Below are 22,965 nucleotides of genomic sequence, written 5' to 3'. Positions count from 1 at the left end.
GTATTGCTTGGTGTCATGACGTGCACGACGTCGAATGACGAGTCTGCTTCCTAATAATGTTAAAGGGGGGTTGGGTTTAATAATAAAGTTATGATTATGGGGTTCAAGAGTCGCCACCTAGTATTATGGTGATTAAGAAACCTAATGGCCTGTGAGAGTCTGGGTAAGGGAACTAGTTGTGCAAGAGGAAGACGCATTACCCCTAGTGTACCCTACTTAAGATAAGTTGTATTGCTTATCGATTATTTTTCTTAGTCATGTTTTTATCTGCCGGTCCCGTCTAAAGTTGAAGGTAGATTTCTCTTCATGAGAAAGTCTCTATCTTATTGGATTATATCCTAACTGTTCTAAGCCCATATTTAGCATCATATTTATTTCTCATTCCTAATATTCCAGGTAACAAGCTAGTAATTATGGAATTTCTAGTATTTTGACCAAGCCCCAATGAATAATTATAAACCGGTTACAATATCCATTTTGTATTTTTAAAATATGATAGAAATGTATTATTTTTCTTTTAAGAAAATATGCATGAAAAAACTTTATGATTTGGCCATATGCGTGAAAACAAAACATCCCCTTTTTGTTTTTTTTTTTGAAAATAAAGTTCATTTTTGAAATTTTGGATTTTGTTAGAAAAAACTTTATGATTTGACCATTTTTTCAAGTGCCAGCCACCACCATTATTTTTCTCATGTGTTGTTTGAAATCTTGGACTTCACCAGAATAATGTTATTTTTAATGACGTTGCCACTAACCTCCAAATCTATTTCTTCATGGTGCACCAAAGTATTGCTTTATGGTTGAGGATTGATTCCAGCTCTTTAGAAATAATTAATATGGAGAATGTTTAGTAGGGAGGAGTTGGTTTCTTATGATTTTTTGTTCCCCCTATTTGCTGTGCTCCCCTGTTTCATGCAACACCTTTTGTGTTTGTTTTTTCTCTGTTTGTTCATCTAATGTAAGTTAGATTATTATCTTTGTAGCCTTTTTCTTAATAAAACTTTCGACTATTACAAAAAAAAATAAATTTACAGGATTTTGTTACTAGCAAATGATAGACAGAATTACCAACGGATTAAATCCATCGAAAAGTTCTAGAAAGTTAGAGAAGAATTACAGTACTTGCCACTAGCAATATGTGAATCTCCGACTAGATACTTCTGTCAGTAATATGAATTCGATCACCAATGGATTATTCTATCGATAATACTCATAGAAGGAATTACCAATGGAATGATGCCATTAATTTTTTTGTTTGACCCACTTTTTCTGTTTGTAAATCCATCGGTGATAATATTATTGATGAAATGACTGACAAAAAAAAAATCACTGACAATATATTTTTCGACGACCAGTTATTATTTGTAATTTTATCGGTAAATTTTTTCTACTGATAGAATTTAAATACGGACAAAATATTCCATTGATATTATGCAATATTCTAGTCGTAAAACCTAGAGTAGTTGGTATGAAGTACAAAACAAAACGGTGGGTTGACTTCTGTTCATATTCATCCCAAGTTTCTTGATGGATCTTAGAAATGAAATATCTCATTGAATGAGATGTGTGACAGAATCGTGGATGCACATAAAATTCTCTTAAATCATATGCTTAAGCTAAAGAAGGCGTATTGATCATATATTTGTGGACTTATGGGAGCTTATTTTGATTGATTAATTGAATTCTCTTGGTATTTGCATATGCACGGTGCTCCTTTATAGTTAGCAGCACAAGCCTGTCAATTGTGGTTGCAACTTGCTATGATTCAACGCACTGAGAGATTTGGATTTTAGGCACATAAACAGATGTTAAACTTCCAGGCCTTCATTTATTAAATAACCTAATAGTTCCAGCCCCATTATTTTTCTGAACATATATTTTAACTTGCATGCTTGTTCTGTATCAGCTGACAATGACCTGATACACTCTAAGATGGCATGTATGTGCGTGTACGTCTACAGAATTATGTGCATATGGAGAGAAACTGCTATTATTATTCAGAATAGAAGCTTGTTCTGTCGACATTACATGATATCTTTTCATTAAAACACTCTTCAAGATGGTCTTTTAAGCAGCGAAATCTGCCTGTAAAGGAGCTTCCCAGTCTCCTGGAATCAATTGGGACTTCGATTTCTGCTACGAAGATTGCGCGAACAGGTCTATGGTCTGACAATCTAAATTCACCTCTGCTGTATTCTTTCTGCTTCAGTCCCTCTCCAAACCAAATTATTCGATCACACCTGCAAAAAACACCATCTTATATATATAGTTTCTTGAGTATCGTCTCATTTAGTTATCGTTTTAGGACGACTACAAAAAAGAATATCAAGAAAAACAAGTTTAATTACCATGCAGGAGCACGCTTCTTTTCACCCTTCCTCTTCTGATCACAGCCATAATAAACCTGTGAGTTCTGATAGTACTTGTAAGTAGGTGCAAATTCAATTATTCCTTCGCGCCAACCTTGGAATACATGACCCTTCATGAGCTCCGCCTTGAGCTGCAAATTAATATTTATTTTCAAAGGAGCTTAAAACTTAATTATCCTCGTAATTGTAATAATAAAAGTTTTTCACAAGTAATATTCTGTTCTCGTATATACCTGATCCCTTTCTAACAAAATATTCCATTCTTTTTTCTGGACTAGAGATCTTGTTGTGGTGTGAGGCAGGTATATCCTGTAGTTGAAATCTCCAAGCCAAATTACCTGACTGCAAATGGATAGCGATAATAGTGCTACACAATAATTAAACATATACAACTTGTAATAAATTACTGATCATATGAAAACAAACTGTCTAAATCAATGACATTATTGGACCAAGTTTGATATATATATATATATATCAGAACGGTTGTATCTAATTAAACAAATTCTCTCCGATAAATGGCTAGAAACTCAACTTGCCTGCATACAATCTAGAGGAGCATTCTGACCAATAAACGTAGGGAAATAAATATTATCATCATGGGTTTTTTTATTTTTTTATTGCAAGGTCCATGTAAATTTGGAATTATGTAGAAATTAATTAAGCAAGGCAAATTCAATTTTCAAATCACTTGAAATAACAATACAATTGGCTTTAAATTAATTAAGCAAACCAGGTAGCTTGTTACATCATGATTACTTCTAAACAACAAATCATCTCAAATCCGTCTAATAATAATACATTTAAATTATTTTCATGCTGGGTGTTAACCGACTAGACTGTACTCTTGCTATAAAAAATTTCCAAATTATAAGTGGTCTTTTAAGCTATTGTTTTTTAATGAAAAGTCAGTCTCTATCTTATCTTATAAATTCTCAATGCTAAGCACACTAGAAGTTAATTATGCCATGAAATAAATATCTTACACCCCTTTAAGAGTGGCAAGAATAATAATTGAAAGATTGAAAAGAAATAGAGCAAAAAAAATCATGATATCTAAACTGGCTAGACAAAGAAAAAAGTTGCATCTGCTGTCTATTCACGGGATATAGAATTTTCACACACAAATATACTTACTCATGATCAAGAATCTTGCGGGGCAAATTGCGCAAAGGACCACGAGAAAATCTTGTACGTGACAAAATTTCTATAGCGTTATCATTTCTGTTCTTTTCATCTCCTTTCTTCCCTCCAGAAGCCAGATGACTACACACGAAACAGAAGCTTGTTTCATGCAAGCAAAACCTAACTGAGACCGATCCCTGCATATATAAACCATATTGAAGTTCAAGAAGCACTCATACAGATCTATTTGCGTTGATTTTTTTCTTCTCATTACGTGAGTGTAATATATATATATATACACACACGTACCTTATTTCCTAGGCAGCCCATGATGCCGCAGCCTACACAGGAGACACTAGGATGTTGCATGTATGGAAGGAGATCATTTCTAACCCAAACAGTGATAAAAATCCCAACCATTTGCTTGCTTGTGATACAATCAAAGCAGTGTGGAAAATTATTGCTGCTTTTGTCGAGAGAAGCAGTGCTATGATTTTTTAAGGGGTGCACTTTGTAAAACTCTCCCACTTTATCTTCTTGAACATGCTTTGAGATACTATTGTTAAGAGCTTCTCTAATAAGAGAATTCCATCTGCTACAAATCTTGCTGTTTTCGAGACCTAGAACAATGTTTCCAGCATTGAGAGGCACAACTTCTTGGAACCTGAAATATCTAATACAGCCACATTGATAACATGATACATAGAACAACAGTAACTCCTTTTTTTTTCCCAACAAAAATACAGGCACTCCAGACAAATACAAATGTCGTTGGGCTTGTAGATCTCGGTTTCGATGAATATATGCTAGCACATATCTTTCAATCAATTCCAGTGATTAAAAGATATCCATGTAAGACTTGATAATACTGAAATCTAAATCAATTACCATATAAGATAAAAAAAAAAATAACGAGAGAAACAAAGTTTTAGCGGGCACTATTTCTTAAAAAATGTCTTATAGTCAAGAGATATCCTCGAGCCAAATATTAAGGAACTAACCCAAGAACATAGATGTCAGCAGGGTCAGTATGTTTGCATAACCAATCTTCCATGTTCAAATCGTCAGGTGGTGCAACGCCCCCAACATTCCATGAACCAACAAAGATCCTGCTTAAAATAGCTATATTAACGATCATAAAATAGAAGAAATTAAGAAAGAAAGAAAATCCCATAAACATCTTGATAAATAAAGTGACTGTCTATGGTTTTGTGGAGCGAGCTTGTACTTGTGTTTTCCCTGATCACCAGTGATGTATTTCCTGGAACTGATTAGCGAGGCTTGATCTGAAGAAGTACTTGAAGTTTCTTCTAGCTCTAAAATGGTCTCTGTTGAATTTGGAAAGTCTGCAACGATGTTATTGCTACCCAACATCTTCCTCAAGAACTTGTTAGCCACAAACTTAGGCCACATGACCTTCAAAAATGAATTAATGTATGCCAATGAATAACAGTAAAGAATATAAAAGAGATCAGAAAGAGAGAAATTAAGCTAGCTAGAGAGAGGTGTTCTTACTTCTTGCTTGATTGTTTGCATTGTCTAGATGGCAGTGATTTAATGTTTTTTCGAGAGGATAAAAAGTGATATCACTGAATGGAGCAGCGAAAGTGTTGATTAAAAAGTAAAGAAAAGGAGTTAGAAAGATCGGATTGGGTAGGAAATGGAGAGTGACGGACCACTAGAGCACACAACTCCTTCAAGAACAAAAATTGTATAAAAAGATTCAATTTGGCAAGTTGGAAAGGATGGCAACAATATTAGGGTAGCACTGATGTGAGTGATGATGTAAGTCAAACTATAATTTATTCAGATTTTTCCTACATCAAATTATAGGAGGCACGACATCCATATATATATATATATATATATATATATATATATATATATATATTATATGATTAATTAAATTAGGACAATTGAAAATATTAATCAACATGAGTCTTTTTTCCAATGTCGTTAATTAACTGTAGAAGATTAGTCCGATGGTTAAACAATTATACTTTATTTTATGATATTTTAAAAGTTAGTTTTACTTAAAAAACAAATATCAAATTGATATTTTTTTATGTTTTTTTAATAATTTTAATATGTTAATATTAAAATTTTTTTAATAAAATTTTAAAAAATAATTTATACTATATATAATACCAAACACATGATATTTTAAGATTAGTATACGATGAAATTTATTAAATTTTTTTTGTCGAGAGATATTTCTTTCAAATTATTTAAAGAAAAAAATTAGTTTTAATTTACATACAAACTAATGCAACAGTATCTCTCATCTTTAAATTAAAAAAAAAAAACTTTAATTTCCCATTCATGTTACTGTGTGTCCGTCACTTTTCCAATAAATATTAAAATGTAGTTGTTAATACAAACACATCAAAATATTAATTACCCATCACTTATGCTAATAATTTGCTTCGAGTCAACTTGGATTGAGCAACCTGGCTGGCTTGGATAACCTGTGCATGTGTGCTAGTAAATAGCAATGTACAAGGTAATATTTGGCTGAGCCAGCCTAGCTAGCTAGCTAGCTAGCTAGCTAGCTAGCTATAACTAGTAGTTATAAAAACGAATCATGTAAACTACCATTTTTAATTGTGTTTCCTTTATGGTACTTTTATAATTGTACTATTTATTTTGATTTTTGATTTTGCAATGCAATTAATATGATTTATTTTTCTTTTTGATTAGTTGATTTTTTAAATAATTTTTATGTTGTTGCATTTTTTTTCTTGATGGTATATTTGTGTCTTTAATATTTATTTTAATCTTTTTTTTATAAGATTCTATTATATTGATCTATAGTTATTTTAGGGAAATTTTCAATTATATGTATATATCCAAATTTATTACCAAATATATTTTTTAATGTTTTTCGTAAGATAATATTAAGTTGATTTTATTATTATTATTATTATCATATTTGAATTTATTATTTTTTATGCATTTAAGAATTTTTAATTCTGGTTTGGTGAAAGAATATTATGTTTCTAATTGTTATAGATAAATAATTTAGAAAACTTTAGATTATATGTTTTTATATATTTTAGGAAAGTTTAAATCTTTTTATTAATAATAATAATTTGATAGATTCTTATATTTGAGTATTCCACATGTATAAATAAAGAGAAATTTATACTAGTTTTTAGGATTAATCCAAGCTCGTTTTGATCTATTCATGAACCAAATAAAATTTTGACATCTAATTAGTCCCACTGGGAGAGATATCTTAAGCTTTGGTTGGGTTACAGGTGAGACTAAATTTGTTTTGCATTGCACCGTGGGCTACGTCATTTTTTTTAATATAAAAAAATAATTAAAAATAAAAACTAAAATTAAATAAAAAATAAAACAAAAGGTCAAAATTAAATAAAAAAATATAATAAAATGCTAGGGGAAAGAATTGAAAAAAAAATTAACAAAAGAGATATAAATAAAGAAATTAAAATAACAAGTCAAAATTTGATAAAAAAAACAAATGAAATAAAATGTTGAAGGAATAATTGAAAGAAAAAAAAAATTAAGAGAAGAATAAAAAAAGAACAATTAAAATAATGAGGACTCAATCTGAAAAAAAAATAAAATAAAATGTTGAGGAATAAAATTGAAAGAAAAAAAAACTAAGAAAATGATAAAAAAAAACAATAATCAAGAGAATGTGTATATATTATATTAGATATAAAAACAAATTAAACAAAATTAAATGGAAATAAATGAAATTAAAAAAAATCTAAAATGAAAAAGACCAATCAAAAGAAAGAGAATTATAATTAAAAGATAAAATAAATGGGAGGACAACCATGGTTTTTGCTGACCTAGCACGAATCTTAAAAGGTGGAGAGAGAAAATAGAGGGAGGAGAAAAAAGTTCAAACGCTATCAAACCACCATGATTTGAGCAACACACGCTGTCCCATAAGTTTCGCCTCTACTAGGTGCTTTAAATGACATGATGATTGAGAAATTTTGATCGTCGATCGCACACGCTGCACTAAAAATGTTAGTGTTATCCACTCGTTGATGTGTGCTCTGCACGCTCCAATAGTCTTTTTTTTTGTTATTATTTTTATTTATGAAAATACTAATTTGCCCCTAATCCAAATAAAGTATAACAAAAAAATATAATAAAAATACTAAAATACTCTTTGATTATCTTGTAATTTTCTTTATTTTAATTAAGGTAAATGAAGTAATTGTACTATTTGGAAGAAAAAGAAAATTACGCAAAATTAAAGCCCTCTTAGCTTTTCATTTAATTATTTTTTTTTGCCTTTTAAGGGGTTTTTTTTATATATTTATAAAAAAATATAAAGTACTAAATTTTCTCTAAGAAATTCGTTAATGACTTTTGGATCCGAAAAGAAATACCCCGCCGGCAAAAACTTTGTGCAAGAGAAAGTCAAAATAATAATTACATTTAGCAAATTCACAGTGAAACACCTATCAGTATACAGTTTAGAGTTTTTTTTTTTATATATATATAATTAATTATAAATCTCTCTCTCTCTCTCTCTCTCGCATGAGAAGACAATGTTGTTGATGCAGTTGCGCAGCCGGCAAAAGGAATGGGTTTTAGATGATAGTTACACGCACAAATGGTTTTAATTTGGGACGCTAGCTAGCTGCACTATTAATTTTACGCCTTTGATTTTTAGTGGCATTGTTCTTCTTGCCGCATTTGTATATAGAGACACACATAAAGGCCTCATATCTTTTTGTTCCTCTTCTAGATTTCTATATTAATTATTAGGAATTTCTACGCCTTATTGAATATTATTGCATGAACTCAATGGCCATGATCATCGATCTTTTGTTTTTTTTACTTATCCTCTTCCAGTAGAGAAGCCAAACTTTCTACGTCGGCCATAACGTTAAAAGTTAAAATGCTTAGAGTTCATACCTCCATATATTGCTAGTTCCTGCTGAAATCTATGTAAGATAATAGAGAAGTTTGTAAGAGTTTAGAAGCTAATTACCACGAAGAAAAAAGAGATGTTACAAGATTCTTTTTTTTTTTCTTTTTATTTGATTCATTTAAATATAAAAAATTAAAATATCAAGAAAAATACATGCGCGCACACATGCACATTTGCTTAAGATATTGGTGTTTAACAGGTGAATGCTCTAAAAAGATGGGATGGATTTTGATTGCTGTTTCTTTGATTTTACTTTGGATTGCTTCTTCATGGAAAGTTCTTTACTCATCACCAAGTTCATATGCAAAGACTTCATTAAACTCAGGCGAAGCTCTCTCCAGGAGAAATGTATCGCTTGTTGTTGCACACCCAGATGATGAATCCATGTAAATTGAGCACTGCAAAGCCATTACAGATAGATGAGTACAAGTTGATTAGATGTGGAGAAGGTCGAATACTACAATTTTGTTATAGCACTGCTTGATAAATGAACATAAAAATTTGAAACTGGCATTTCAGATGGAGCAAAGAATCTGTTTTTGTTAGTTTTGAATTCATCTCTGAACCTATATAACGCTTTTATTTCCTGCGCTGTTCAATTTTTTGGCTAAATGTAATCTATGAAATCATAAATTTCTTAAAATAGTTTGAATGACACCCTGGTGTGATTTATTCTGTGGATTTTAGAACGTAAATTTTGTAATTCATTTTATTTTATTCGCTGTGTAGGCAATGCAGATCCTAGTTCAACAGGTGAAGGTTCTAGACCACCAGATTTGCAGGATGTACTCCTAGTTGCTCATGGAAACACCCGTGTCTTTTAATTTTAGTTGAAATTTCATCCTGAGGCCTTTATAATTTGATACAGTGTCAACATGTAGGATGGTTTTGGTGAAGTCTGGGACCATGACTTATTGGCGAATATTATTGTAGAGGAGGTATCTAGTCATGGCATTGACATGGTGAGACGTTTGTTTCCTCTCGACAATTTTAAGTTGTCCAATTTTTTTTTTATAAAAGAAAAAAAACTATACAAAGTATGAAGGCCATATATACTTTTAAGAAATACAAATGCTTGTTACCCTGGTTTGTGTGACAAAAAATAACAAGAAAAGGAAACAAAAATTAAAAAAAAACTAAAAAGAGATAGTAGCAAATTGTGAAAACAAATAACAAATGAGCCGGTGGATTGATTGATTAGATATAAAACTATGCTAAACAAAATCTTGAAATCAGTAAGAGCAGTGGTATCTCATAACTCTTGAAGACACCAAATAGACTTGAAAGTATCTGGGATGTGAAACCCTAGTTCAAGTTCTACAGAATGGGACTGGATCAAATAAAAAATATCCTCGCAAACATCATGATGAGATCGATAAATCTGATGAAAGACTCAGTTATTTCTCTCATACCAGATGAAGTAAATCGAGATTGAGAGGGCTAATAGAGCAAGTAGATATATAAATTTCTTTTTCTTTTTCAAGTGCATATATGCCCACTGAAATAGCTGATGTCAAGTCAAAGAAATTTAACCCATAAGGGTCATGCTTATAATAGCATCCTAAACTGCAGTAGAGAAATGACAATGAAAAAATAAATATTCATGTGTTTCAACCTGCAACCCACAAAGAATACATGTTGAATAGGGAATGATCTTAAAGTATGTAAATTGTCTATGATGTAGAGACAACCCATAGAGACAAGCCATGGGATAAAAGAGTGTCTTAGGATTAAACCTGAGAACTAGAAAAGATGTTATATAGAGTATGTGAGTCTGGAATTTCTAAGAACCTCTCATGCCAAGTCAATAGAGAACCTCCTCGATGAGTGACCATTCCACATATAATGGTTCAGTAAGGCACTCCCAGGGTTAAAAGTAATTGAGTTCCAAATAGGCTAAAGCCCCGAACTACTAGATGGAGAAGCCCAAGTATCCCCCTCAATGATGTCTAAGACCTTAGCATTCCACAACTTAATAGAAGAGAGCACCCTTCTTTTCTATCTCTTCCGGTTAAAGTGCAAGTTTGTTTAATTTTTTGTTTTTCAATTTCAGTTCTTATATTTTTTATTGTTTATTTTCGTCCTTTGACCCTTTTACAAAAAATTTTGTATTTTCAATTCAGTCCTTAAATTATAATTTGTCATATATTGTTTTTATCAATTCGGTCCTTATTCTTTTGATTTGTTTTTTTTTATCCTTGGATCTTTTGTTAAAGTTTTATTAGTATTCAATTTCATACTTAAATCAAAGTTTATGTTGTTTTTTTTTCAATTTAGCCTTCATTCTTTTGATTTTTTTTCTTTTTATTAATTATTTTTTCTGCTTGATTTAACCCTGCAATTTAATTTTTAAATGCCTAATTTATTTTTTATTTTGGTTTCCATCCTTATTTTTTAATTAATTTTTTTTGTGGTTGATTTTTTTCTCGAATACATCCTTCGGTGTTTGATTTATTTGGGATCAGGTTTCGTGGTTTTTCCATTTGTAATGCTTCCAATTTAATGACACAAGTCACAAGTTTTAAGTGTTAATACGGTTAGAAATTTTTTTTCCTCTTTATATTTTGCGATTTTATCATTCTATATTATTTTTCAAAAATTTTTTTTATGGTTAACTTCATATTCTTTTCTATCAATTTGTCTATGTCTCATTACTTAAATCATGAGTTTTACAAGTTGTTTTTGGATAAAGAATTTCTTTCAAAAAATACTGTTTTGTTTTGTGTTTAGTTTTTGCTTATTTTTTATTTGACTTTATACAAGTAGGTTATGTTTTGTACAAAAAATAGTTATTTTGAAATAATATTTCTTGTATGTTCGTTAATGCATATTTTTTTCTTTTTATTTTATTCACTCTGTTTCATATGTGTTTTTATTTCTGATATCTTTTATTGATTTTAATAAACAATTTTAGTGGACAAAAATAGGTAAATGTCTCATTTTGCAAGATCAAATATCTTGATCAACATTTATCTCTTATTTTTCTTAGTTTCTCTTTTAGTTATTATTATCAATTTTTATTTATTTATTTATAGAGATGATTATTAGATGTTTGGATAAACTTTTCGATTTCCACTTATAATTTATATTAAGTAAAAAAACATATCAAAATAGTCTGCATACTAAAGTTGTTTTTGAGAAAGAAAAATTACGACCCACTACTAAGCGCATATCAAATCAAATTTTTAGTTACCCTTTAATTAATGTTTTTTTTTTCACTCTTAGTTTTTTGGATCTTTTTATGTAATTGATTTGTTTTTATTGATTTTGTCGCACCTTCGCATCGACCCTCCCCGGAGCGGGGAATTGATTTTGGGGTTTTTGTTTTATGAATAAGGGAGTCGCCACTTAGTATTATGGTTACTAGAAAACCTAACTGGTCTTTCAGAGATTCTAAGGGAAGGGATTGGTTGTGTAAAGGGAAGGTATTCGCACCCCTAGTACATCCTACCTAAGATAAGCTGCTTGGTGTTTAGTTTGCCTTATAACTGCTATGGTATTGGTGTTTTCTAATCTCATCAGTTTTCCTAGGATAGTTTTACTATATAAAAAAACTTGGCCAATATAGATCATACCTTTAAATATATCTATAGAGTGCCGAGAATAAACAATGCAAATCTCTTGAAATCTGTGTTTGATTTGAACTAAATTTATAACCTATGAATTGAAAGGCAACTAAGATAGAAATCTAAGGAGATTCAATGTGTTTAGGAGCTCATTTTGCCCTTAGTATTTCAAGTGTTCGCGACTCATAAATTGTAAGGAAAAGGAACAAAGATTTAGAAATTTAAGGAAATTCAGAGTGCTTTAAAAGCCTCCTTTTGCCTTAGTGTTTCATATTTTCACGGCTCGTAAATCGTGGAGTCAAAAATTGAAATGCCCTCAATTATAATCGAAGCTTCTTTCAAGGATGTGTGATAACTTATTATTCATAGAAAAATATTTTGGATATTAACTACTTGGGGTTTCTTTATCCAAACATTAATAGAGAATAATAATAAGTTATTCCCAATAATATTTTGGATATTCATCCCTTTAGGATTTCTTTATCCAAACATTAATGTTGAATAATAGATAAATTTTCCCAAAATTAAGATTTTTGTATTTTTGGAATATTAGCCAACACCCTTTAGAGTTTTACAAACATGTTGTAAAATCCAAAAATAAGAAAATAATTTTTTTTGTGTTTAAGAAATCTATGCTAAAACACATTTTAAAAAAAACTTCAAATATTTGTTTTTTTTAAAAAGAGGAAACTCAAAATATGTCAGGGTATTAACCTTATGCAACACACAAGAAAATAATTTTTTGTTGTTTTTCAGAAGCATGAATAACACGATTACACAAACATCACAAAAAAAAAAATTCACCTATTCCAAAATTCGCAAGAAGCTTAAAATAATTCATCTTTAATAAACAAGGTTTGACACACCAATTTAAACTTGAAACCTGAACAAATCTGACCCATATTTTCTAAAATAAAACACAAGTCAGTGTGCATAAAACATAAAAAACAAAGTTCTGAAACTAAAACCTATAACAGGTATCATGACTCACCACTCATCCTTTTCCTGATCTTGAAAAAAAAACTATCATGCGCATTTCACACAAAAAAAAAGAATATATAGGAAATGTTAAGACTAAAAATACATGCCTGCTATCTCATTTTTTTAACAATAAACAGAGAGGAAACGTGTGACCCGGAACCTGCCAAAACAAAAAAAACATAAAGTCCCTTAACTGAAAAGTACCCTCCCTCACGTTTTTCTTTTACTTTCTCCTTTGAGTAAAAACACGCCTATAAGCCACAACATTTCCTATGCAACATTCTATGGCCAGGTGACACTTAAGTAGACAGAGGAAAGGGACAATGAAGACCTTTAAAACTCACAGTCCCGTACAATAATAGAACAAGAAAATGAGCACGTAGCTTGAACGTAAAAAATAATCCGATTCAAAATCATGGAAAGAACAGCGGGCAAGCATGGTACCTTTTGTTCAAACAGAAACCAAATACCTAGAGCAAAAGAAGAGATGGGCTTTAAGATAGAACAAACCAACGGTGCCAAGTTTGAATAAAACAAAGAAAAGAAGCTAGAAACTATACCTGCAGATCTTACTCTTTGTTTTCTTTTGTGCTTCTGCTCCCTCTTTTCTTTCTCCCTTTCACGTCCAGTGAAGACTTTTTAGTATAAAAAAAAAAGCCTCCTTTCTTTCTCCTTGTTTTGCCTCTGTCTCTTTTTTTTCCCCTTCTGTTTCTTCTGTTATTTGCACTATCCTCTCTTGCGTTTTTTCTTATCTTTGTTTTTCTATTTTTTGTTAGCTCTTTCTTTCTTTTTCTCCCCCCCGCGAGGTCATTAGAGGGGCTTATATATAGTCTAATATATCTCTATTTAGAAAAGATTCAATGCATTAATTCTAGGATGCAAATCCCTGCTGATTTGCAGTAAAAAAACTCAAAAAGGAAACTAAAATATTCTGATTCCTATTCTGATTTCAGCACTTAGTTTCCATTGATCAAAGGGTGGTACAACTTCTTTCTTTCCTTCCATAGCTGGGACCATGAGGCACCAGCTGTTTCCTTTGAAATGAGACAATTAAAACGTGGTTTGCAGCTCTCCAATCCAGCAAGAGAAACATGGAAACCAAACAGGAAATTGCAAATAAAAGGAAAGAAAAACCGGGATAGCTATGCAGAAAAAAAACATGGTTCTTCAATTTCTTCCTCTGCAAAAATTTCTTCTAATTTTATCTTCAATCAACTTTCTTATTTTAGCACCTTTTCCATTTGGTCATTGGTCCAAAAAAGGCTTCAAATTGGCATGCAATTGGTCTTGAAACTCTAAGCATCTTGCAATTGTGTCCCTGCAAACTCGGGCAAAAATCTTTCTTGCGGCAGGAATCCCAGCTTTCACACTAGATATTCAAATGGGAATATCTTAAGCTTCTGATATTGAAATCAAGCGATTCAAAAGCCCAAATTTATCTACACGTTCAGGACTACAACTTTGATGAAGAATTCAAAGTGAGATAAAATCATTTTAGATAACAGAATCTGGCAGGGATTCTTGATCTGACAATGTCGAGCATCCAAATCTGACTGAGAGTCTGCCTTAAGAACAGTGACCCTTAGGACCCGATAAAGGTGCAAGTCAATTCTTCAATATATCACGAGTGACAGAATATAGCTAGGATGGTCAGATATCGTACAAAACCAAGTCAGAATCAGAGCTTAAGTTGAAACAAAAAATTACGACGACAGCAGAATTAGTTTTTTTTTGTGTGCAAATTCTGAGGGATTTATCTAACCTTAAAAGCAAGATAACAACGAAAAAATTTTAGCATTATGAAAACCCTTAGTCAGTCTAAGAAACCTGATGATTTTGGTAGCAAAGGGGAAGGACAAAGAGGGTAGAAAACAGCTCAAACAGGGTTCGACAAACATTTCTTCCTTCTCTGCTTTTATCAATCTTATAGTAAACATGAGCTAAACTCCTACACTTGGTTCAAAAAGGGGGTACACACCATCTTCAGCACGTGGGATCCAAAAATATGAAACAATAGTTGCCCCCACTTTACAATGCTTACGAAGCCAAGACTTGTCAAGTGCTTAGCGTAGTAAGTGTTGTAAAGATAAATTACCCGATCATGCTAAAACTCTATGCTTTTTCTAAACAATGGTCTCCCTATCTGGTGACTTGTCTATCTTAAGATTTCTAGAAAAACTCCACGTTTTTCTAAGAAATGGTCTCAATATCGGGTGACCTGCCCACCTTAAAATTCTTAGAAAACTCTACGCTTTTCTAAGAAATGATCTCAATATCAGGTGACCGGTGACATGACCAAAAGATTAAAATGTCTTCTCTCAAGTGCAAGAGTTTCAAAGTAATAAATAACCCAGCAACATCGGGGTCAAACTACAGGGAGGTTAACTATATAAATTATAAATAACAATAACAATAACAATAACAATAACAATAACAATAAAAACAATAATAATAATAATAAGTTAAAAAGGACTTTGAGATGTAAGATTAATGTGAGGATTAAACAATGATAAAAAAATATCAAGGTTAGAGCATCCACTAATGGTATTAAAAATAAATGTAATATAAACTCTTTTTATTACTCAATTGTAAACCACACACAAAGAAGGTTCTAATCGGATGATTTGTCATTAATAGCTCATTATAAATTGTTAACATGATCACATTAATTATCTTATTTAAGTAACACCAAACTTTTAAATAATGTCAGGAATTCATGATGCTAATTTATGTTAACAACAAATCAAGTTCCTTTCATAGCACAGGTGTAGGTTATACCATACGGTTGGCTATGAAAGTGCCAAACATTTGCTGTACCAAGTGTTATACAACACAAATCTAGATTAACCATTTAACAAGCAAGGTATTAAGAATTAGTAAGATAAAAAGATAAGATATGTTAATAACAAACTTTCTTGAATATAAACATTGAAGTCCATGTTGAGTTTATATTATACCTATTCTAACACCATTAGTGAAACCGTTTTACCTTGACATAATAAACTTAGCTAAATATAATAAAGAAGAGAAACATAAATAAACAACATAAGAACATAAGTATAGTAAAGAAAATAAAAAGCATAAACAAGAGATAAAGGAAAAATATAACATGAAATAAAATTTAAACATTATAAAAATATATAGAAATAAAGAGCATGATCTTGATCTGAAAACCAAGATGCCTAAATACATGGCAAATGCCTTCTTTTATAGGCCAAAATTTGAAACTATTGATTTGATGACTAATTATTGAGTGGGTGGCCACATCTTAACTTGGTGACAATCTTTATCTTCTTGTCTAAATAAAACGTCATTGTTAATGTCAGAATTTGAACAGATTTTTGTCATGAAAGTTCTAGGAAATTGTCTCAGCTTTCCAATAAAAAACAAATCGGTGCATTTGGATTTCTAGAACTCGAGATATGGGCTGAACACTGAACAGTATCTGGGTTGTAGGACAAATTCAAACTTCTCCCTTGTTGCTACAATTTGAACTTGAAAATGACATTTTGAATCTTGGACTCCTCATGAAAATTTTAGACCTGTGTCTTAGCTTTCCATCCATATAGAGCAGATCTAAATCCAAGTTTTATAGCTCTAGTTATTATCCAATAACCAAATGGTATTCTAGTTTGGACTCAACTAACATATCTTTTCTAAGCTTAGCCCTCTCTTTGTCTTCTCAATTTCAGTAGTTAAACTCATCAATCAATCCCTTGATTTATGTGGTAGCCTATAGTTAAGATGAACATTTACCATAAATTAAAGGTATCTTATATTATTAGATATGTTATTATAAAACATGCTCTAGCTAAGGAATTATTGATACTTCAAATGCAAAATGATGATATAAAACCTTGATAAAGATGCACTTTTAAGTACTAATCACCCCCCCAACTAGCTTGTTAATAGTCCCTAGTAATCAAAGCGTTAAAATAGAAAAACAATTTGCAGGTTGCACAAAGCAAGGCATTTATCATTCAACTTTCATTAATCTATCCAAATAAACAAACTCTCATTATATATATATATATATATATATATATATATATATATATATATATATATATATTTGCTTCATAGTGTTAAAACAAGATATTAATAAATCTTCTTTTTATGTGCTCAATGTATGAAAACATAGATGATGGGACTTTTATTGGAAGAAAATAATATTTTGTTCTAATGTTTTTCTGAGGTTAAACTTCCTTGGGTTGAGATTATTATCTTTTTTTATTATTATTATTATATATACATATAACTTAAAACACAATGCATCTTTAACCTATGTAACGAGCTTTCGGCTAATGACTCCCAGACCAGTTGGTCTTAGGGCATTGTTTGATTCCCTTAAGTTTTTCTCCTTAACCCATATAACAAGTACTAGGCCAATAGCTCCCAAGTCAGTTGACTTTAAGGTATTAGGTGTTAAAAAACCCATTCAGGCTTAATTGCTTAGGTTAGGGAGGCTACGAAACCAAACTTATCTATGTTTTTGTTTATTTATTTAGTTACATTTATTATCATTTTTTTTTACAAATTATATACTATCCCTTTCTCTTAGTTGTTACCTTTAACAAAAGAATATAAATAATGTAATAATCCACTGTGTAACCCACAATCATATGTTAAAGTATTGTGTGCTTGATTAGGACTTAAAAATGCACTTTTATCAAGGTTTTATATCATCATGTTGCATTTGAAGTATCAATAATTCCTTAGCTAGAGCATGTTTTATAATAAAATATTTAATAATATAAGATACCTTTAATTTATGGTAAATGTTCATCTTAAATGCAGGCTTACCACATAAATCAAGGGATTGATTGATGAGTTTAACTACTGAAATTGAGAAGACAAAGAGAGGGCTAAGCTTAGAAAAGAGATGCTGGTTCAGTACAAATTAGAACACCATTCGGTTATTGGATCATAACTGGAGCTGTAGAACTTGAATTTAGGTCTGCTCTATATGGATGTAAAGTTAAGACAGAGGCCTAAAACTTTTATAGGAGTCCAAGATTCAAAAAGGCCATTTTCAAGTTCAAATTGTTGCAACAACGGAGAAGACCGAATCTGTCATGCAGCTCATACACTGTTCAGTGTTCAGCCCATATCTCAAGTTCTAGAAGTCCAAATGCACCGATTCATTTTTTGTTGGAAAGCTGAGACGATTTCTTAGAACTTTCATGACATAAATCTGTTCAAATTCTAATCTTAGTAATGATATTTTGTTTAGACAAGAAGATAAGGATTGTCAATAAGTCAAGATGTGGCCACCCACTCAACAATGAGTCACCAAATCAATTGTTCTAAATTTTGGCATATAAAAGGAGGCATTTGCCATGCATTTAGGCACCTTGGTTTTCAGATCAAGATCATGCTATTTATTTCTTTATATTTTTGTAATGTTTAAGTTTTATTTCATGTTATATTTTTTCTTTATCTCTTGTTTATGCTTTTCATTTCCTTTACTATACTTATGTTCTTATGTTATTTATTTATGTTTCTCTTCTTCATTATATTTAGCTAAGTTTATTATGTCAAGGTGAAAAGGTTTCATTAATGGTGTTAGAATAGGTATAATATAAACTCAACATGAACTTCAATGTTTATATCCAAGAAAGTTTGTTATAAACATGTCTTATCTTTTTATCTTACTAATTCTTAATACCTTGCTTGTTAAATAGTTAATCTAGATTTGTATTGTATAACACTTGGTACAACAAATGCTTGGCATTTTCATAGCCAACCGTATGGTATAACCTACACCTGTGCTATGAAAGGAACTTGATTTGTTGTTAACATAAGTTAGCATCATGGAATTCCTAACAATATTTAAAAGTTTGGTGTTACTTAAATAAGATAATTAATATGATCATGTTAACAATTTATAATGAGCTATTAATGACAAATCATCCGATTGAAACCTCCTTTATGTGTGGTTTTCAGTTGAGTAACAAAAAGAGTTTATATTACATTTAATTTTAAATACCATTAGTGGATCTTCTAATCTTGATATTTGTTTTTATCATTATTTAATCTTCACATTAATCTTATATCTCAATGTCCTCTTTATTTCACCACCACCACCACCACCATTGTTGTTGTTGTTGTTATTTATAATTTATATAGTTAACCTCCCTGTGGTTATTTATTACTTCAACACTCCTGCACTTGGGATAAGACATCAATCTTTTGATCGTGTCAGTGCTTGAAATGGTGGCCGTGAAGTTTGTGCATTGTTGTTACTACTTTTCAAACTGAAATTTAAATGATCTCTCGAACCAGGGTTGTATGTTTGTGAGTATGGATCATGATTTGACCATTGAAAACTATTTAAAGCACTGACCTGTTAATGGAGACATTCCTTGAAAAAAGACAAATTTAGACAATCATTAGTTGAATGTTCATTAGTTTCACAGATTTGACACAATTTCTTAAACAAATTTTAATTAACCACTATTTTTTTTTTAATTCTAGTGCCTCGACTTTTGTAGCTAAACATGCAAACTTGGCTTAGAGGTCATGGTCTTCCCTAAGGTTGTACATTCCTCCACTAAATGTATGAGGATTAGTTTTACTTGGTGCCTGAGAAGTGCCGATAGTGTCCTAATTTTGAGCATTTTCAGCTAGCAAGTCTAGGTACTCCATTGCTTTATTAAGGTCTTTATCTTCAAAAGTTCCATTGCACATCAATTCCACCATTTGTCTATCTTTAAGTGTTAACCCTTTATAAAAATGTGAAACCAATCTCCATGTTTCAAAACCATGATGAGGGCAAATATTAAGCAAGTCTCGATACCTATCCCAATATTGGTAAAATGTTTTTTCTGGTTTTTGAGTGAAAGTGGTGATTTGTCTTTTGAAAGAGTTGGTTCAGTGAGACAAAAAAAATTTCTTTAAAAATTATTGTTGCATTTCATCCCAAGCATAAATGGATCCTGACTTAAGATTTTGTAGCCATGTTTTAGCTTTATCTTTTAGTGAAAAAGGAAAAGGCTTTAATCTGATGGTGTTCATACTACAGTTTAAGTCATTATAGGTGTTATAGACTTCCTCAAATTCTCTCAAATGCAAGTATGGATTTTCTAGATCTAAGCCATGAAAAGAAGGTAAAAGTTGAATAATGGCTAGCTTAAAATTAAAATGAGATGCATCAGAAGGAAAAATGATATATGATCGCACACTTGTTCTTGTTGGATTCATATAATCTCTAAGTGTTCTAATCCGATTATTCTCATTATTCTCTTTATAAAGCGAGTGATTATCCTCTTCAGCCATGTTTTCTAAAGAAGATGTGGATACCCTACAAAGTCTATCATTTAATGTACGTGACCAAACTCTCATGCAAGTGTAGAAAGAGAATAAAAGGAAGAAAAGAAAAGAAACAAAACAAAACAAAACAAAACAAAACAAAAAGAAACAAAAGTTAGATAAAAGGAAAGAAAATAAAAGACAATAAAATAAAATATATAATTTATATAGTAATTTACCTTCCCCGGCAACGGCGCCAAAAACTTGACATGACCAAAAGATTGATATCTTCTCCTAAGTGCAGGGGTGTCGAAGTAATAAATAACCCGGCAAGACCAAGGTCGAACCACATGGTTGTTAACTATATAAATTATAAATAACAATAACAATAACAATAACAATAACAATAATATGTTAGAAAGGACTTTGAGATGTAAGATTAATATGAGAATTAAACAATGATAAAAACAAACGTCAAGGTTAGAGGATCCAACATATTTATCATGAAAGTTCTAGGAAATTGTCTCAGATTTTCAACAAAAAAAGAATCGCTGCATTTGGATTTCTAGAACTCCAGATATGGACTGAACACTGAACAGTGTCTGGGTTGCAGGACAGATTCAAACTTCTTCATTGTTGCTACAATTTGAACTTGAAAACGGCCTTCTTGAATCTTGGACTCCTATAAAAGTTTTAAGCTCCATGTCTTAGCTTTCCATCCATATAAAGCAAACCTAAATCGAAGTTCTACAGCTCAAGTTATTATCCAATAACTGAATGGTGTTTCAGTTTGGAATGAACCCACATCTCTTTTCTAAGCTTAGCCCTATCTTTGTCTTCTCAATTTCAGTAGTTAAAATCATCAATCAATCCATTGATTTATATGATAGGCCTGCACTTAAGATGAACATTTAACATAAATTAAAGGTATCTTATATTATTAGATATATTATTATAAAACATGCTCTAGTTAAGGAATTATTGATACTTCAAGTGCAAAATGATGATATAAAACCTTGATAAAAATGCACTTTTAAGTACTAATCAACCGACCAATCTTAAAATTCTTAGAAAACTCCATGCTTTTCTAAGGAATTGTCTCAATATTGGGTTACCTGCCCATCTTAAAATTCTTAGAAAACTCCATGCTTTTCTAAGAAATGGTCTCAATATCAGGTGACCGGCCCATCTTAAGATTTTTTTTTAGAAAAACCCCATGCTTTTTCTAAGAAAAATGGTCTCAATATCGGGTGATCTGCCCATCTTAAAATTCTTAGAAAACTCCACGCTTTTCTATGGTCTTAATATTGGGTCACCTACCCATCTTAAAATTATTAGAAAACTCCACGCTTTCCTAAGAAATGATCTCAATATCAGGTGACCAGCCCATCTTAAAATTTTTTAAAAACTCCACGCTTTTCTAAGAAATGGTCTCAATATCAGATGACCAGCCCATCCTAAGATTTTTTTATTAGAAAAACTCCATGCTTTTTCTAAAAAAAAATGGTCTCAATATCAGGTGACCGACCCATCTTAAAATTCTTAGAAAACTCCACGCTTTTCTAATGAATGGTCTCAATATCGAGTGACCTGTTCATCTTAAAATTCTTAGAAAACTCCACGGTTTTCTAAGAAATGGTCTCAATATCAGGTGATCGGTCCAATGTTCTCAATATAGGATGACTGGCCCATCTTAAGATTTTTTAGAAAAACTCCACGCTTCTTTATAAAAAAAATAGTCTCAATATCTGGTTACTTGCCCATCTTAAAATTCTTAGAAAACTCCATGCTTTTATAAGGAATGGTCTCAATGTCGGTTGACCTGCCTATCTAAATTTTTTTAAAAAACTCCACGCTTTTCTAAGGAATGGTCTCAATATTGAGTGACTCACCCATCTCAAACTTCAAAAGAAAACATCTTACCTCGAGGAAATGAAGCAATGCTGGTTCACAATTCATATTCTTTTCCATAGCTCCGTTAACTTGAGATTCTATCTCTTAGTGATTCCCAAAAACTTGGAACTAATTTGGCTTTCGTCAAACCTTTCTTGTCAGGTTAGTGTTATGACAATATAACATGCATGTTTTTATTACCTATCTTGGAAACATAGGCCCCCCTTTCTATTGTAGACTTTTTCGAGCTCTTGTTTCCATTTGCTTGTCCAACCTGTTCTTTTGAACCAAAATATGCTCCACGCGCTATACTTCCTATCCTCTTGGTAAAGAGATCTCTGGTTCCTTATGGGCCCTTTCTTGCTCCATTGAGTATTGTCTTTTATTATTATTTTAAAAGGAAAACTTAAAAGATTTGGTTTTGTTCATGACAATTGAAACTTTCAATGTAATTAGCAATTCTCATAAAAGATGTTTTTTAAGAAGTTTTTATGATGATACCCCTTTGGGCTTTAGTTCACTATGGACCCCTATGTGCACTTTTTGCCCCTAGTGTGGTGTGCAATACCTGTTAGTTTTAAAATTGGTTTGGTTCCCTCCAATTGATGGATTCATTTCCTTAGTCATGTGTAAGAAAAGAGTTTGTTTAAGTAAAAGATTTCAAATGCTATGAGATCGTGCGCTTTATGAAGAAAAGGTTCTTTACAGAAAGAATTTATGGCCGAACTTTATTTTTTTGATTGGGAAATTACGGAATACATCAAGCATAATATTTCTTTACAGAGTCAGAATTCACAGGCTTAACTAGATCTTCTCCATCCATTCTAGATAACAACAAAGCTCCTCCTGAGAA

The 22,965-nt window shown here is 31.3% G+C and overlaps 1 protein-coding gene across 1 annotated transcript; it reads right to left on the bottom strand.

Moving 5' to 3' along the window:
• Window positions 1-1,977: 1,977 nt before the first annotated feature.
• On the bottom strand, window positions 1,978-5,183 carry LOC133676366 (type IV inositol polyphosphate 5-phosphatase 9-like). The gene is made up of 8 exons (XM_062098037.1): window positions 5,013-5,183; window positions 4,726-4,913; window positions 4,499-4,606; window positions 3,807-4,161; window positions 3,510-3,694; window positions 2,606-2,714; window positions 2,352-2,503; window positions 1,978-2,243 (listed from the first exon to the last, which is right to left on the bottom strand). Exons 1-8 carry the CDS (start codon window positions 5,031-5,033, stop codon window positions 1,997-1,999), a joined length of 1,365 nt encoding a protein of 454 aa, XP_061954021.1. The 5' UTR covers window positions 5,034-5,183; the 3' UTR covers window positions 1,978-1,996.
• Window positions 5,184-22,965: the final 17,782 nt, after the last annotated feature.

Source organism: Populus nigra, chromosome 16 (genome assembly GCF_951802175.1).
Source record: "Populus nigra chromosome 16, ddPopNigr1.1, whole genome shotgun sequence".
Lineage (NCBI taxonomy): Eukaryota > Viridiplantae > Streptophyta > Magnoliopsida > Malpighiales > Salicaceae > Populus > Populus nigra.
Note: the sequence above shows the minus strand (reverse complement) of the source record. Positions and strands in the feature narration are given on the sequence as shown.

Coding starts and splice junctions, on each gene's coding strand:
- LOC133676366 (XM_062098037.1), bottom strand. CDS start 5,033: ATGCAAACAATCAAGCAAGAA. Junction 4,162..4,498: donor GCTGACATCTATGTTCTTGG/GTTAGTTCCTTA, acceptor TAGATATTTCAG/GTTCCAAGAAGTTGTGCCTC. Junction 3,695..3,806: donor TGGGCTGCCTAGGAAATAAG/GTACGTGTGTGT, acceptor TTATATATGCAG/GGATCGGTCTCAGTTAGGTT.